Here is a 17,705-nt window from a genome sequence, read left to right on the forward strand (position 1 = left end):
ATCTTTACTGAAGTTTTAACTTTACATTTATCATTTTATTCTCTTGTTACACATACCTTATTCCTCATCTGTCCAGTCTGTTTCATATTGTATCCTCCAGTTTCCGTAGCCATTTGGCTGTCATTACTTTCCTATATTATTGTGGCCATTTCCCGTTTTTCCCTTTCCTAATTATCCTTCATACCTTTCTCTTCCATAACTATTCTCTCACGTTACTTCTTTCCACCTTTCTCTATACCTATAGTATTCTCTTATTTCACTCCCATTTCCCTGCTATTGCTCCCTTCCCAATTATAATCTCTTCTTCAGTCCTCTCCGCGTTACCGTTGCTATCCATATTTGTTTTTGCTCCAAATCTTATCAGCGTTACTCATCTCCACCCCAGTTATTTGTCTTTTCTTTGCTTTCCCCGCGGTTTCCTCCAGGTTTTCTTCCGCTTTTAGCATTATTTCCACCCTTTCGAGATTACCTCTACGTCCTCCCCCCCCCCCCCTCCACCCCCGCCAAATTATCCCTCCCTTGCATGTTCCTCCCCACTAGTCTTTATGTCGTCGTTCCTTCCTCTTACACTAATCAGTTATTTTTGAGACAGATATCATTCTCTCGTTCTTCCCCGCGATAATAGATGTCGTTTCCTGTACATATATCTCATCAATGAAAAGTAAAGGAAGCTTACTGTCCTTTCATCATAGGAAGAGTGACTATACTCTGTTTTTTTTCATCTGTCCATCCGCCTGTGGTGTTTTTGTATGGTAACACTGCGTCCCGGGCTTTAGATAGTTACGCTAATTGTAAGTTTTAGGTAAATAAAAGGATATCTGGGTGTACATTTGTAACTGAAAAGTGTTTTAATAATTTACTGTATGCGAATTACACCGTTAATATTCGAAATAGGATATTATTATAATCGTTGAATGCAAGCTGAATGTAACTATCTAAAGCCCGGGACGCAGTGTTACCATACAAAAACACCACAGGCGGATGGACAGATGAAAAAAAACAGAGTATAGTGAAACGCTGCCATGAAATGAAAATAACTGACGAAGAGGAATATTACAAGTTCGGGGCATAGCTAACCACTAGCCGATCAACTATAATTAGTACGAAAAGTTCACTCTTCGCTTCGTGAATATTGGAATAATTCAAATTCATACAATTCTGATTTTTATCATCTACATCCAATAATGCCATTTATTTTGGGAGAGCAGTGTTCTCACTGTCCTCAAGTGCAAGCCGTTACATCATCTCGTTACATGAATTGCACATCTCTGAAATATATTCGGATTAAATACCTCGTTTTCAGTTTGATTGGCTACTGGTATTCGAATGTGAATTAGTAGATCAAAGGAGTTTCTTGTTTTAATTGGAATATGTTTCAGTAGGGGATTGACAATTATTAATATGCCCAATATTTCTTATGACAAATCGAGTGGGGATAGCTAAGTTGTGGCTGCATAGGCTTATTTAAGAGAGTGAAGAAATCCTTACAATATTGTGTGACCCTTCTGAGAATAATTTAGTAAGACTCAAATTAGAGAAATATACTGTTTGCGTGAGGAGAGTTGTGACTCGTGCGTCTTAAGATTGATAATACACTCGAATGACTTAAATAAATACTAAATTGAGCATTAAATTGAACTGGATGAGACAATCCTATACAACCAAGCATGTCATCACCCAAGAAAAGCATCAACCTATCTATGTCATTTGAACGGAAAAACTACCCTGACTGATACCCAAATTTATTCACTCCCTGAATTATGTGTCTTTTGTCGATATGCTTCAGTAATTCGAGAATTTCCCGGGGAAATTCTTAAAGATTACGGGTCAGAGCCGTTTTGCCTAGGATCAAGCTCGTGACTGCTTGTTGGATGGTGAAATTTTTCTCTCAGGGTTCAATAAACATGAAACAACAACGCTAAGCGATGAATGAACAAAGCCCCATAAAAATAATATAAATAACAATCACATCCGATTCGCAGAAAGTTACGGAGAGAGAGAGAGAGAGAGAGAGAGAGGAGAGAGAGAGAGAGAGAGAGAGAGAGTATCGCCAATTGTGGCCGTGAAAAGCTGTGACTATTTGTGGCTAAAACAGCAAATTATCTCCGGAGGAATTCTAGCCAAACGAAAGACTTGTAACTGTAACATCTGATCGTAAAACGAGGGAATGAAGTCAGCCACAACATATCAAAAGCTGTTTGGCTGACGCGTTGATGTTCAGAGAATCGCAGGAAATTAGGTGGTTTTGGGGGTTAAAATCCATTGGCTATGCAGTCAGTGTGTAGCACGGAAGTTATTGCCGTTGTTCCTCTGACTCCGAGGGCGGGTTTTCTTCTTCTTCTTCATCTTCCTCCTCCCCTCCTGCTCCTCCTCCTCCTCGTCCTCCTTCTTCCTCCTCCTTCTTGTGTAGCCCAGAGGGTGGTGGAAGAAAGTAAGAATTAATGAAGGTTTTAATATGCTAGATTAATTTTTCCCACGTGTTAGTCATTATTTCGAAAGAGCAGTTTCTAAATTAGATTTCCCTTTACTCACATTCCTGGAGGGAGAATCGTGGGAGGGGCTTTTTCTATTCATGAGAGGAAACATGATTTCAGATCTCGGAAACTTCATTTTAGATTTAGTGATAATAAGGGGTTACCTCCGGCTTTTACTTCAGGATAAAATAACACTTTCAGGAAACTTATATCATGACGTAACGTCTATAAACATATGTAATTTAATTTGCTTATGCAGACCTCACTGGGTAATAGTAAATTATTGCAGCGTTCTACTTACTTCCTTCAGAGTTACGTTGCATAGGAATTTCAACAGATAATTTCCACGAACCAGCTTCGTAAAGAAGTGAATTATGAAAAGTCTCTCTCTCTCTCTCTCTCTCTCTCTCTCTCTTTCGTTCTTGTGAATGTGTAAGTATCGAGTGAAACCGAAGTGACAGACATCTTGTAAATGAAAGCGTCTGACTGAAGACAGAACGACAGAGATTAATGATGATTTGCAAAATGGGTCTTTTAACCCTCATTACGAGGCATTTATTTACCTAATAACCGTACGTAACTTCTCACGTGATGCCAATAATTAGTTAGAACTTAAAGAAAGCAGTTGTTTATTCAGATGAGGGAGGTCCTTGATGAATGATGATGCGCATGTAGTTGATTGTGCCGATAATGATGATTGCAGTGATAATGTTGGGGATGATGAAGACCGATGTTATATTGTCTTCTGGTGTATGATTTAAGGGAAGAGAGAAATAATTTACCTGCTGCCAAGACTCGTATCGAAAACATTAATCTATTCATTTGCAGGGCGTTCAATGTGTGTTTTCTCGTAGTATGTACCCCTCCATATATCTCTCTGTGTGTAGGTATAAATGCCGTTATAAATTCTTCTAATGAAAATTTAGTTAACTTCCTTATGCCTTAGGTGACTAGATTTGCTGAATATGTGAACAGTGAAGTAATAAACTAACATCATCAAACTTACATTGTGCTCGTCATACACACACAAACACATACATACATACATACGTACACACACACACACACACACACACACACACACACACACACACACATATATATATATATATATATATATATATATATATATATATAAATATGTATATATGTGTTTGTGAGAGAGAGAGGAGAGAGAGATTTGAGACGAGAGAGAGAGGAGAGAGAGAGAGAGAGAGAGAGAGAATATATGTGAGAGAGAGAGAGAGAGAGAGAGAGAGAGAGAGAGAGAGAGAGAGATTGCTTGCGTGTTCCCTGTTTGTATTGTCTTTCTATTGAAATTAATCAGTTAATATACGACGAAGCAATGTTTGTGTAAAAGAACGATAATATTAGTAATACCGTCGGGGATACAGCTTCATCTTCGTCTCAAGATGAAAGTTCATTTCTGTACTTGTTCTGAACTCATTCTTCATTCATGTTGCAAATTCTACTGCAGTTTTATATCTCTTTATTATAACTTGGTTTCAACATGAAAATATACGAATAAAAACTAGTATAAGTTTCAAAGGGTGTCTTATTTTCATAAATGCAATCAACATGTATTATTGCCCCTTAGTTTATATTTAAAATATACTTATATACTTATTCGAAGTATTTCTTACCTTTCTTGCTGGGTTCTCCAGGAAAGAGAACCCACGCTGGCGTAAGGGCAGCTTAATCAAAATGTTTGACCAGGAGCTTCAAATAATGTTTGGAGGCTTGATCTCATAGGGTATGAACTAGTTTGGGTTCTGGATAAGGTAGGGCAACTTTCAAGACAGCAACATGTTAGCCTTTAGTATCACTGAAGTGTAGAATCAAACAAACACAATTTGTATTTGGAGGCTCGCCAACCTGAAGTTTTAATTTAGTTTGGAAGCCGCATATTTTTCGTTAGCACGAATTTGAAAATATACCCATTATTTCCGATGGTGTTGAAAAGACAGGAAAACTTCACGAAATCCCAAATTTTACCATTTCATAGAGAAACTTACAGTCGTACAGTCCAAGTTAATGCTAGTTCAGTTGCTATGTTGCCAGAACGTTATGCATACATTAGGAGACTTGATAATAGCAGGAGCTTGTAATTTTGTTGTCACTACTCTATTTGACCTTATTCTGAATCAGCAAGAGTACTTTGTGTTGGAGTGAGGGTCGTTTACAATCCAAAGACTCAAGAATTTCAAAGCTCTGGTGAATTCATGAGTCGGAACATTCGCATTTACAGAATTTGGAAATTGCCAAAAAAGGGGTTGCTTTTTATCTTTATTATACTGAGACCCACACAAGAAAACCTTGTCATAGACATTTGAAGAGACTTATAAAGTTAAAGCCAGCTGCTTTCGGACAGAGCACAGCAGTTGTAAGCCCTGTTAATAAGGGTGTGATATGAGATTTATTACGTTGAGAACAGAACCGACAAGTCGCATATATCATAGGAAGGTATTTCATCATCGAGGTCACATAATCGTTTGAAATTTGAAGTCGCTTCGGCCCGAAGCTTAAGAAACTGTCCTTTTGAAGCCCGAATTTTGAAAATTGTCTGTCTTAATGGGTTGACGTGAGTGTTGAAGCATAAAAATTCCTTCGTGTAATATATAAGTATGAAATTCTTCATTCAATTACGTGGTGTTCAACCGAATAAATAATTCTTGGCCAATTTGCCACATTTTGCACAAAGGTCACCCTCCTTATAGTTACGGACTGGAGAATTTGCCTTTATAACTTAAATTTTCTAGAAGTGTCCTAAAATACATTTTATTATTATTAGTTGTAGCTTGGAGTTAGCTGCGACTCATTTTTTCGCAAATGATCCCAGACGTCGGTTATTAAGGGGATATGAGGCGCTTATCCTGCGATGAACTGCGTCCTTTCGGAACACAACAACTCCAGATTAACCTTGCAATTACCGCACCTGATATTAGCGAAGACAGTTTTATTAGTTAATTTTGTGATTCACTGACTTTTTATTTTCTTGTAAAACAGAGCATGATCGTTAGCACGGTTTAATGAGTCGGATGTTCTATTCATTCCGGCGAATCCCCGCACGTAGGTTAGAAATGTAACTGAATGTGTTTAGAGTTATTGCCATTTGCTGCGGTATCAAGAAAGCTTCCGACCAACTTCATTTGTTACGTTTCGTCGTTACGTAACTGCTGCCTTGGGACTGGGCTCGTTTCAGGCTTCGGTGACGCCGATTTCAATTGCAGCGTATACATAGGCTACACAGGCGTTGTGTTTTTCCACGGTTCTGGATTTGGGAAGTTTGGTAGCGTGTCGATGTTGTCTAGGATAATGCTGAGTTGACGTAGATATCGAATGTGTGTGTGTGTGTGTATATATATTATATATATATATATATATATATATATATATATATATATATATATATATATTATTGTATGTATGTATTGTATATATAGGTATGTATGTATGTATGTATAACTGAATCACGAAAGTTTGGAACGTGATAAAATCCATAAATAAAGGTATGAGCCACGAAGGAAAAATAAACAACGGAGTTTTTGCAAAACTCCGTTGTTTATTTTTCCTTCGTGGCTTATACCTTTATGTATAATATATATATATATATATATATATAGTATATAAATATATATATATATATATAGATATTATATATATATATATATATAATATATATAAATCTAACATAGTCCATGTAGGATGAACAATGAATTTTTTTTTTAAGGTTTAGATATTACACTATATCACGGTAGTACAATAGAGGGCCAAGGTGGTAAGAACCAACCTTAGGGACGTAACGTACTGTACTACATAAGCTCGGTCCTAGGTACCTTAATTTTCACACTTATGTAGGGGCCCTTATTGAGAGGTGTTCCTGGCCTGGACGACGGCAAGCAACGCCAAGTTGATTACCCGAGTCTCGTTGCTATAAACTGAAGAAAGGGATACATGGTGGTACATTGCAAATAATAATTTAAAACTCTTTGATGCACGTAATCTTAAAGACGGAAATGATCTTAGACCCTATATATATATATATATATATATATATATATATATATATATATATATATATATATATATATATATATATATATATATATATCATATATTCATTACCGTCTGTAAGATCACGGTACATCGAAGAGTTTTGAATCATCATTTGCAAATGGAGGAACCCCATATCCTCAGTGCATAAAGAGGAAGTTCTTTTCCATCGCGGTTAAATGCAGGTGTACGACCCAGTCTCGGGATAGATCCTCGTCTGATTTATGCAGTTGCACATCCTCCGTATCGCATTGCATTTCATTGCATCTAATAATGACGGTAGGCTGCAATAACGCATCTGATTGGCGCGTCCTTGATGGCAGCTAATCATGGAAATGAGACTGAAATCACATGCATGCCGTTTCCGTTCAGGGTCTTGACATTGGAAAAGAAAAAATAATTACCTTTGATTGTGCACTTGCACGCAATTCGACCCTCCCTATTAACCTGGATGAATTGTTGTTGTGTTCGGTTGAAGGGAAAGTGGCGGGGTGGGAGAGGGAGAGGGAGAAATGTACGGAGAAGAAGGGTAAGCAGCCACTCGACGTTTTTGTGAAACTATTGCTACGTGTGTTACCAAATCATCAGAACTGTGAAGGGTCGTTCATTTTGCAGGAGGGTCTGTAAAACATGTTTTACGAGGGACTTTGTTAGGAGGAAAATGATCTGTTACTGGTCCCTGCCTCCGGGCTGCTTATCAAGCTCGGAAGGAGGCTTAACGATTATCACTATAATCACTTTAAATAACAGACTGATAACTTGTTATAATGCTACAACTCTCAAGGTAGTTGCAACGAGTTATCATTGCAGGGAATAACCTTATACTGCAATTACTGATTTATCACCGCAATCATCTTCTTCCAGCTTTCATTTTGCACTTAACGCAGTAAATATTGTGCTCCCAGGGTTCGAAACTCGACTTCTGTTTGAAGTTGCAGTTTGTGAAGCTCGGATCACATACCTAGTCAATGACGCTTAATTGGTAATCTGCCCGATTTGCTAAACTTTGAGGTTACCTGTAACCCACCCCCCCCCCCCCCCCCTCTCTCTCTCTCTCTCTCTCTCTCTCTCTCTCTCTCTCTCTCTCTCTCTCTCTCGTCGTTCTTCGTAAGTCATGTAACTCGTTTTATACATTTAACATGACATTTTTTTTTTATTAGGCATTTAGCAACTAATTTAAAAGAGGTAGCAATATTAACAGATGTAACATCTATCTTCGTAACGTAAGACTTACATGTTAAGTAAAACTTAAAAAAAAGAAATAAAAAAAAAGATGAAGATTGATATGAAGAGGTAAAAATTGTATTCGAGTCAGTTTATTCGGAAATTATTTCTTTCCATGTTGGCAATTTTCCTTAGTTACGGGTCTCCGCAGTGCTTCTGCTAAAACAAATCCCCGTATGTTGCCATGAAAGTCAAATAATTTTAATTTTAAAGGAATAATTTTTTTTTTCAATTTTATATGAAGAGAACGTTGGCCTATGTTTATTTTGATATGAAAGTAATTACTAATTCATTTTTTTTTTAAACTGTGAAGATAATGTAACAGAAAATATTCAGTTTCAATGAAGTAGTTTCAGCTTTACGTAAGAAAACATTGGATTCACATCACTGCTCATGCTTCTTTGAGAAAGAAATTGCTACTTAATGTTCCCCATATATCGCACATCCGACATTATATTCCTTCCATTCCTTGTGCCGTAGAAAAAAAAAACATATAAAAAAAACCTGACGCGGGTTGAACGACACCTAAACAAGCAATGTTTTTGTCGATTTTATGAGAGTACTCGAGCATTATTTAGAGTAGGATCATTACAGACTGATAAAGGGAGATGTATGCGGGGGAACTCTCCCATAAAATTTAAAAGGAAATGGTTTCTTTCGACCAGCTTGTGATTTGTTGTTTTTATTTAATGTAGACGGCGTTCTCGCTTTTCGATGCTTAAAATCCATTGGTTTTTCCACAGGATGGTTGGCGGCAATTTTCCGATTTTTATTAGTGTTGTCCCCCACTAAGGCCTAATCCAAAATTGACTTTGTCATAAATATCGTCGATGGTTTCCACATTAGCTCATTTGAAGGATCCAGTGGTATCTTGCTTCCTGTGAGTTCAAGGTGGGAACAATTTAATAGGTAGGCAAATAAATACTAGTAAGTAACAGCGCTTGTATCATGCGTGGAAAACGATACAAAGTAATAAGAGACCGCGGATAACCTAACCGACCTTGGAAGCAAGCTTTATTAATTCTCATCTTCACTATGACTAGAAAATTACGTTGCTGTCAGTTTTAAAGGCCACCCGTCCTGTTTTTTGGGGGGTAGGGGAGAACAAGGCTTAAGGTTTACAACTTCATCCTTTATCACTTTAATTTCATACATATGGAAATATATTATGAGAGATGATAGTAAGGCCAGCTATTCCTTGTTAAACTGATGTTGAAAGCTGCGTTTTCCTTGGTTGCGAGTAATAATGATTTTTCACAGTAAGACCTTTAGGCGGCACTTCATTCACAATTTTGCGGAGTGTCAAGTTTTTTCACTCACAATATTATAGTTAATATTTTTGGAATAGTATTTAGTAATGTATATATATATATATATATATATATATATATATATATATATATATATATATATATATATATATATATATATATATATATATGAGTGTGTGTGTGGTTGTGTGGGTGTATTCGTGTGTGCTTGCGCTCGTCTGTGTCAATTGAATCATTCGAATTTGCTGATTGTGTGAACTTTTCCGGAAGACAATAACGCACCTTTTACATTGTAAAGATTTTTAAAAACTAGTAACGTTTAAGTATTTACACTTGAGACGAGGATAGTTTGTCTCTATCAAATAGCCCTATATTGTTGAGTTTTCATTTTTAGGTTCACATTCGCTCTGTTTAGATTCAAAGCTAAGAATTTTTTTAAATAATCATATTGCTGTAGTGAGCTGTTGTTGCCCCAAAACACACTTGCGTTTGAGTTCTGAGGCATATCTCTGCGTTAAAGTCTATAGTCTTGCAGTCAGTCTTTCCCCTATCCAATCTTATTCTTTCATATTCTTTCATACTTTGTTTCGGAAACGACCGGTTCTGTTTCGTCTTTTGTACTCTCTCTCTCTCTCTCTCTCTCTCTCTCTCTCTCTCTCTCTCTCCACCCACTTCCTCTTCCTCTTCTTCCTTTTCCTTGGAGGACACAGACTAATCCTGTCCCCCAAGTGTCTGGCATCTGCCATAACTACCGGCTCGAACTACAATCATGGAGTCGTACAAATTAACTTATGGAATAATTAATTGATCAACTCCTCTGACCACAAACCGCGTCATTAGGGAGTGATATATGTGCCCCAAGAGTGTCCCCGCTAATGATAGTCAAAGGATTATGAAACATGGATGATAATTACTCCGCCTAAGATTTGAAACCACCGAAGCCATCTTAACCAGACACGCACCCGCTGCGCTGGGTTACTTGGGTGAAGTAGTCTCGCCCGCCCCAAGAAGTCATTTAGGTCATTGGGATTATTGATGATGGATTATATAGACGCGGTTGTCTCTCATACACGAGACCTTGAGGGCTCATTGGAGCGCCTCGTTACGTAGTGGTCGTACTTGAGGCAGAGTACATTAATAATTTTCTTTAACAGTTTTTCATCGTTGTGAATCTCGCTCTTATTGTGTTGCAAACAAGCACACGAAAATGAGTGAATGATTTCATATGCAATCTTGAGTCAGACACGAAACTCGCGGAACAAAGGTTGAAGTACTTATAAATGGGGGTTGCGCTTTAAACAAGAAGCAAAAATCCTGTAAAAACACCTTTATCTTGTTTGTCAATCCCAACCTTTTGAGGTCCAATTATCATATTATTCAAAGAAGTGATTTATAGTTTCATTATATGTTCATAAGAATTATTATGGCCGGAGTGTCCAATGAATCCCGCCAGTGCTCCGAATTACCGCTCATAAGTCACGGTGAACCGGCTCAACCCTCACAAAAGAATTGACGTTTATGCGCCCTTGTCATTCACGGTATGCGCGTGCGCGCACACGTAAGGACGCACACGAGAAATATTTGCGCACACGGAAATATCGTATGCGTTCATTAGGCGGCAGAAAACAGCTCTAATTAAGTAATGAATGATACTTATTTTCGGCCGGCGGTAATTTTGTTTATGACAAAACTTACGCTCTGTAGTCGAATATTTTCCTGGTCTTGCGGAGATATTTTTGTTCCGCTTTGTCTGACTGGGACGTCATTATTACCCCTATTACATTTTCGACTAAGAGTAGAATCATCTTTTTAATCCGAGGTGTCCATTGCCTTAGTGAGCCCTCTTCAACTTAGCTTAGTTTGGCGTAGTATATAAAAGTCCAATGGAGGAGGGGTCTAGTTTTGCAGTTGAAAGGTTATGAGCTGAATTTTTTCCTTGGGTAAAGTTTTCTATCTGATTGTTGATACTTATTGTAACCTTTTCATCAATAACTTACTCAATGAAACAGATATGTTCATGGCTAATTTTCTAAATACGCAATGTTGTGCTACCAGCTAAATACTTAAGGTTCCTTACTGCGCTGAAAACTTGCGATGTTGTGGATGGTTAAGTCTGTGAAGTTCTTGATGGGCCATTAATGACAAAGATGTTTTGAAACATTGCTCGCATTCGTTATTTCAGGAAACACGGTTTATTTTGCGAAATACATCGTCGACGGTTGGCTTGTTTGCAAGTTCGTTGACTGTGGATCATCGTGTCTCGGTATCCAAGAGTTTTGCACCCTCTCTCTCTCTCTCTCTCTCTCCTCTCTCTCCTCTCTCTCTCTCTCACTTCCTTATGCACTATATGTGTAAAGAAAATATTAAATGTGTATCATTAAGGTGTATTATTATTATTAAGCACTTTTATGGGTTGGATAATCTAAGAATTCGCCATTTCAAGATTTCGTAACTAATAAATATTTGCAAGTTTTATAATCCTTGAAAGGTTAAATAGAATCAAGACTTGATGAGGATGAATAAGTATTCACAATCCAGGAATCGCGGAAATTTGTGACAATTGAAGTCTGCCAAATGTTCAGGAAAATATGTGTTAGAGGCAAAAACTGAACCGGTCTCCGATACCAGGGTTAGCGGGTGTTGGGGGAAACTGACTTTTATTTCTTTAAATTTCATCTTCAGTCAGTTTTTATCGATTTTTCTTTTTCAAAATAGTTAATGTTGACCTTAGGACAGTGAAAATATGTTTTATGTTGAGAGAAATTGATTTGATAACTGAACCTACGTACATGCGAATAACTGATTAATTTCACACTGAAGCTCTCGGGCGACTCTATTGCTTTATTTTAACTCATTGGTCAAAAGGTGTCCGCCACGTATTAATAAAGTTCTTTCTTTAATGCAAATTTGGGCTAATGAACCCGAAACTCGCCTGCCTAATTTGTATGGGCCAAGAGCCGTCAAAATGGAATGACCTCCTTCCTGTATCCTGCACAGGAAGAGTCGCCTCCCAAACCTTGATGATGATAGTAGCTTTCCTTTCCTGGGGCGAGAGTAGAATAGGTGTCCTTTAGTATGGGAGTGCAACGTGCTACCAATTAAGCCACGTGAAACCAAGAACGCGTTAATTTCTACTCTTCATTTTCCGTTTTCTTTTCCCTCTAGCTTTGGGTAAGGGACGTAGATTTACCCTTCCTATTAGTCTTTGAAAGTAGACTAGAAAAGAAAATTCTCTTTCTTATAGTGACCGAAACACTATTATGATATGAGGTGTAAAGAAACAAATGAACCAAGATATTTAGGGGCTACATATTCGTGACAGAATTATGATATAAATATTGGCCAAAGATTTCTGAATAATAGGAAAAATATCAAGAGGGAGAATGTTACCTATCTTGTTCATGAGAGTCGCTAACGTATGACGTGGAAGCGGAGACCCCCTTAATTCTCTAGATCCCCTTCGTCTTCAGAAAAAAAAATGGCCAAAAGTAAGTAAATACTGGAACCCTCCTCATTAACAACGAGCATCGAAGTGCATGGGGACAGGGAAACAAAGTTATTACATGAAGTCATGTGGTCAAAGTAATGTACGTAGGTAGGTGAGGATTGTTTGTTCCGTCATTCGTTGCTATAGTTTTATTACAAAATATTGTTATTATTACTGTTTTTTCTGTGATCATTGCTCATTTAATCGTTTTCTTGTCTGCGTATTTAACCTCTTCACGACGGAAGTATTGTTTGTGTTGTGAAGAACTCTCCTCCTCCTCCTCCTCCTCCTCCTCCTCCTCCTCCTCCTCCCCACAGCAACTCGGTAACGCCGAGTTCGTCGCGCGAGACCGAGCACTACTACTCCAGCGTTTTTGAAAACACACAAGTCACCAATTTAAAAACAGTTATTAAGAATAACGCCAGTATACAATCAAGTCGAAGTATCTCGTTGTACATCATCCATCAGCGATTCAGTTTTTTCATAATGAGGGAAGGGAGCGCCATAAGAAGTTAGAGCGATTAACAAGAAACCCCGGATGTGTGGTTTGCATAGACGTCTCGGCTATTAATAACCTCAATCATGGTGCGGTTAGTAACAGTATTTAATAGTCTGCCACCTGACACAGGTAATCGCTATAAAATAATCGTGATCTGGCGTTGAATTTGCCTTGAGAAAAATGGCTTGACTGTTTCCAAATAATTTTCTGTGTCAGCTGTGCTGTATATTTAGTCTGTTGGGGAGAAATTGTTTTCCGTCCGAATTCTGAAATTGAATTTAATGCTTGTTATGTAATGAAGTTTAATTGCCTATGGAAATGTTTTTTTTAATAACATTTTACCTTCTGTTGTTATGAAGTTTTTGCATTATTAATGATAAGTGGACGCCACCAAATGCGATATTTGCAAAGCAGAAATTTAACGGTTGCCCCAGATACGGAACACGTCCGTCACTCAGCTGTTTTCAGTAGGTGGCGTCTCCTTTCATTGCAAATTCTGTCATTATTTTCTCAAACTTTGAATGAGTTTGATACTTAGTATTGTGGCTTAATCGATATGATACTCAGAGGAGTTACTCTACCTCTTGAATCAAAGGTTTACAAGATAAGAAATACATGGCAAGTGCATCTATGAAGTCAAAAAATAATACAAAGCTAAAACAAGTGTTTTGTTAAAGTCCGTCATATTTTTAAATGGAAAAATTCAGATCTAGTCTTTTTAATTCAGTTTGAAAATATTTTACGCCCTTTTTAATACGGATAATGACGGATTATTAGGGAAACTACTCTATATCCTGCTGTACTGACAGATGGGAAACAGGTTTACGTAAATCTAGCGGAAAAGAAAACCCTGATAGATATTAGGGGGCTTCCATATGATTGGCTTATCATGTTCTTATGGATATTAGTTGTGAAATGATAGGCATCAATCTATATTTCTTTTGAGTTTATTTTTTGGTTTGTTTACAAGTTCTTTTATAAAAGAAAGGGCAGCAGATAGAACGGAAAATTTGGTTTCTTAGCGCAGAAGCTGCAGATTTTTATACAGCGGATGAGTCTAATGTTTTCTGATAAATAGGAAGTAGTAAATATGCTTAACATAATTCAGGTATGGCAAACTCTTTGTATTAACTGATTTCTAACGATTATTATTAAATAGATTCACCTCTGGAATTAATTAACTGGATGGAATAAAAATGTTGAGGAGTTGATGTAGAAGGTTATTATATACGAGGTTTATGAAGCAATCGGGTAAGTTTCATTTGGATATTTTACTGTAAGTGTACTCGTTTTTTTATATATTTTCATTTTCGGTTATTTCAAGGCAAGGCTAGTAAAGAAATGAAGGAGAAAGAATATAAATAGCATTAATTCTTTAATGAGGAAAGAATAATTCGATATCTAGTTATACCTACGATGTGGTTATAGTTAAACTGTTATGTATGAGTAATTAGTTACACGAGGTTTTTGAAATTTTTTTTATCATATTCTCTGCATAGCAGGGGGTCCTACATTGGAATTATTCATTCATTCAAGTGTGCAAGTGTAAAACGATTTCATGAAACTGTATATTAATTGTAAACAAATGATTTAGGTGTTGTATTCTAATTATTTAATCAAGCTAGTAATGTAGACGACAGAACTCCTATCATAGTTTATGGCAGCGTTTCCCAACCTGGGGTGCTAGCACCCCCTGGGGGTGCTGAAATCAATTATTGGGGGTGCTGGGAAGCGATACACACATGACGGTAAAATATCACTTCCTAGCAAGGCGTGACCAGTTCTGCAGTACACGTTCGGTACTTGTATGTATCTGACATGAGAACGGCGAGACTGTGGGACCAGTGGCAGCCAGACAGTAGCACTATAGTTGTTCAGTAGCAGTGCAACAGAGCAGTACATCTCCTACATATTTGAGTTTTGTCGGCATATCTAAGACCATCTTTGATTTCCAGTAATACTGGTAAGTCCATTGGAAAGTATTCTCTCTCTCTGGCGGTAAAGACATTGCCATTTCATTTCAAAGAAGTTCTGTCCGTCTGTGTTAAAGTTGTCAATTACATCCGGGGACGTGCTTTAAACCACAGAGTGTTCAAGTTATTTTGTGAGGAAATGGGAAGTGAACATCAGGTGCTTCTCTTCCACACTGAAGTGCGATGGCTCTCCCGTGGAAAAATGCTGACACGTATTGCAGAGCTCGCTGATGAGATTGCAATATTTCTCCGAGAGTATCAGAGTGATTTTGCTGAAAATTTTGAGGACGAAATTTTCATTCTCTCCCTCTCCTACCTGGCAGACATTTTCGGTCATCTGAATGATCTCAACTTGTCCATACAAGGCATTATTTGCTAATAATATTGATTGTACAGAGAAGGTAGAAGCCTTCAAGAAGAAAATATCACTGTGGAAGCGTCGAATCCAGGGAGGAAATGTGGGAAGCTTTCCTATCCTGGAAATATTGTTGCTCACCTCTCACTCCTAGAGACCACTATGGCACAATACTTTCCCATGGATCATTCATTTCCAGAATGGATACAGCAGCCCTTCTTGGCAGATATGGATGATGATGATAACCTAAAGGAGGAGCTTATTGATCTGCAGGTGAACCAGGGTTGTCAAACAAAATTTCGCACACTACCGCTGTCAGGTTTCTGGTGTGATCAGTTGGTAGCAGACCCTGGATTAGCAAAGGCAGCGCTGGAAATAATCATCCCATTTCCAACTAGCTACCTCTGTGAAAAGGCTTTCTCCACCATGCTCCAAATCAAAACAACTGCCTGGAACCGACTTCAAATTGGGTTGCTTCATGATATGAGGGTGGCTCTGGCCAACACAAAGCCTCGAATTGAGAAACTAGTTGCATATAAGCAACAGCAAAAATCACATTGATGATGTACAGTATGATTGATTACCCAGTTGTACATATTTAAATCCATGCAATTTCATTTGTTCTCATTTTTTTTTATTTCTTTTATAAACAATATTGGTATTTTATGTTAGTTTTAAGGAATGAACAAAATAAAATTGATCAAGCAGTACACTTCACATTCCTTTATCCTTCTAGTTACTTAGTAATAAGATATTAATAATCAAGATAATTAGGGGGTGCTGGACTGCTTAGACATGACAACAGGGGGTGCTAGGGTTGGAAAAGGTTGGGAAACACTGGTTTATGGTAAAGCCAACGCTGTTACAGTAACACTTGATCACTTCACGTCTGCATAGAATCAGCAAAGTGACAGTTTTCAAATTTTGTTTAGGGGATTCGGGAAGACAGGCAGCTACCCCTGTCAGATTGTAACTTAAAACATCAGTGCCATAATGTCATTTACTGTTTCCCTCTCTTTGTTAAATTCTAAACCTACCTCTGTTTATCATGGTTCATAGAAGCTGTCCGCGTGAACAGCAGAGAAACTGTTGTTTATCTGAAGAAAACCTCTTGTTATACCCTTCAAATGCCGTAATTTTTTTACGGGGCCAATAAATTGTCAGAGCACTTTAGGTTTTTTGTTAGCTCTGGAATATCTAATAAGTAATGGCCATTTGTCTATCGCTGTTTATGACAAAAACCTCTGTTTCAGTAGCAGGGGAGGTTCAGAATATTGCTGGATATTTAGCATACTAAAAATGATGCATATTTCGTACATACTCTCATATACCTTTTTGTATTTTCATGCCATGTGTATATGCTTTCAAATGTAGCAAAACGGAACAGGTCACAAAATATATATCAAGACATCAGTGTTCTGGGCCATAAAGGCAACTCACAACGACCTATCACCTTTGAATTATAAGGAAGGCTTTATGGTGGATAGTTAAACAAACACTTAAACATACGTACACACACAATTATGTAATGGTTACAATGCTAATTAATATAGTGATACTGTTAATGCGAATTACACATAATCGTTTATATGATTCATTGCAAGTAGAAAGTGGAAAAATAGTGTTGCAGAGGAAATTACTGTGTAACATAATAAGCTTTGTATTACAGAGATGAAAGGAATTTGTGAAGAATTGTAAAACATCGGTTTGCCTGGGCTAAGGCAAACCGATATTATGTTCATGTAGTCATTTTTGGTCACAGACATCTCGCATTGACAACGTTTGACAATTACTCGTACTTGGAATTTAACGACGCTGTCAATTCTTTATGTGTTGCAAATATCCTCTTCGTGATATGTCAGAGTTATGTTCGACTTACTTGGTTTTGCCACTTATTATTATTATTATGTTGTTATTACGATTTTATTTTTATGTTCCAGTGAGTTCTTTGACTTCTTTAATCAACCTATGTTGTCCAATTAGCTCTTTGTAACAGCTGTGAAAACCCACAATTAGCTACTAGTGTTGTTGGAGTTTGTGTGAAATAGAGTGAGATAGGAAAAGCGAGAGAGATACGGGATGACTGCTTGAGAGAATATGCGCTTCCTACTATATTTTCGTAATAAAATTTGAAGTGTAAAGTGACATAATATTTTTATATATATATATATATATATATATATATATATATATATATATATACACACATACATATACATATACATGTATATATGTGTGTGCGTGTGTGCTTGCGCTCGCTTATGCATTATTTGCAGATTTGGAAAGCTGGGTCTTTATCACATGGAGTCGTTTGATCATTTATATGAGACTAATATTCAATTCATGTTGAACTTTGGCCATACATTCAT

At 37.4% G+C, this 17,705-nt stretch overlaps 1 protein-coding gene across 1 annotated transcript; it reads left to right on the forward strand.

Moving 5' to 3' along the window:
* The first annotated feature begins 15,498 nt into the window (after positions 1–15,498).
* Positions 15,499–15,897, forward strand: LOC135200488 (protein FAM200C-like). The gene has a single exon (XM_064229137.1). It carries the CDS (start codon positions 15,499–15,501, stop codon positions 15,895–15,897), a length of 399 nt encoding a protein of 132 aa, XP_064085207.1.
* The last annotated feature ends 1,808 nt before the right edge of the window (positions 15,898–17,705 follow it).

Source organism: Macrobrachium nipponense, chromosome 27 (assembly GCF_015104395.2).
Source record: "Macrobrachium nipponense isolate FS-2020 chromosome 27, ASM1510439v2, whole genome shotgun sequence".
NCBI classification, from domain to species: Eukaryota; Metazoa; Arthropoda; class Malacostraca; order Decapoda; family Palaemonidae; genus Macrobrachium; species Macrobrachium nipponense.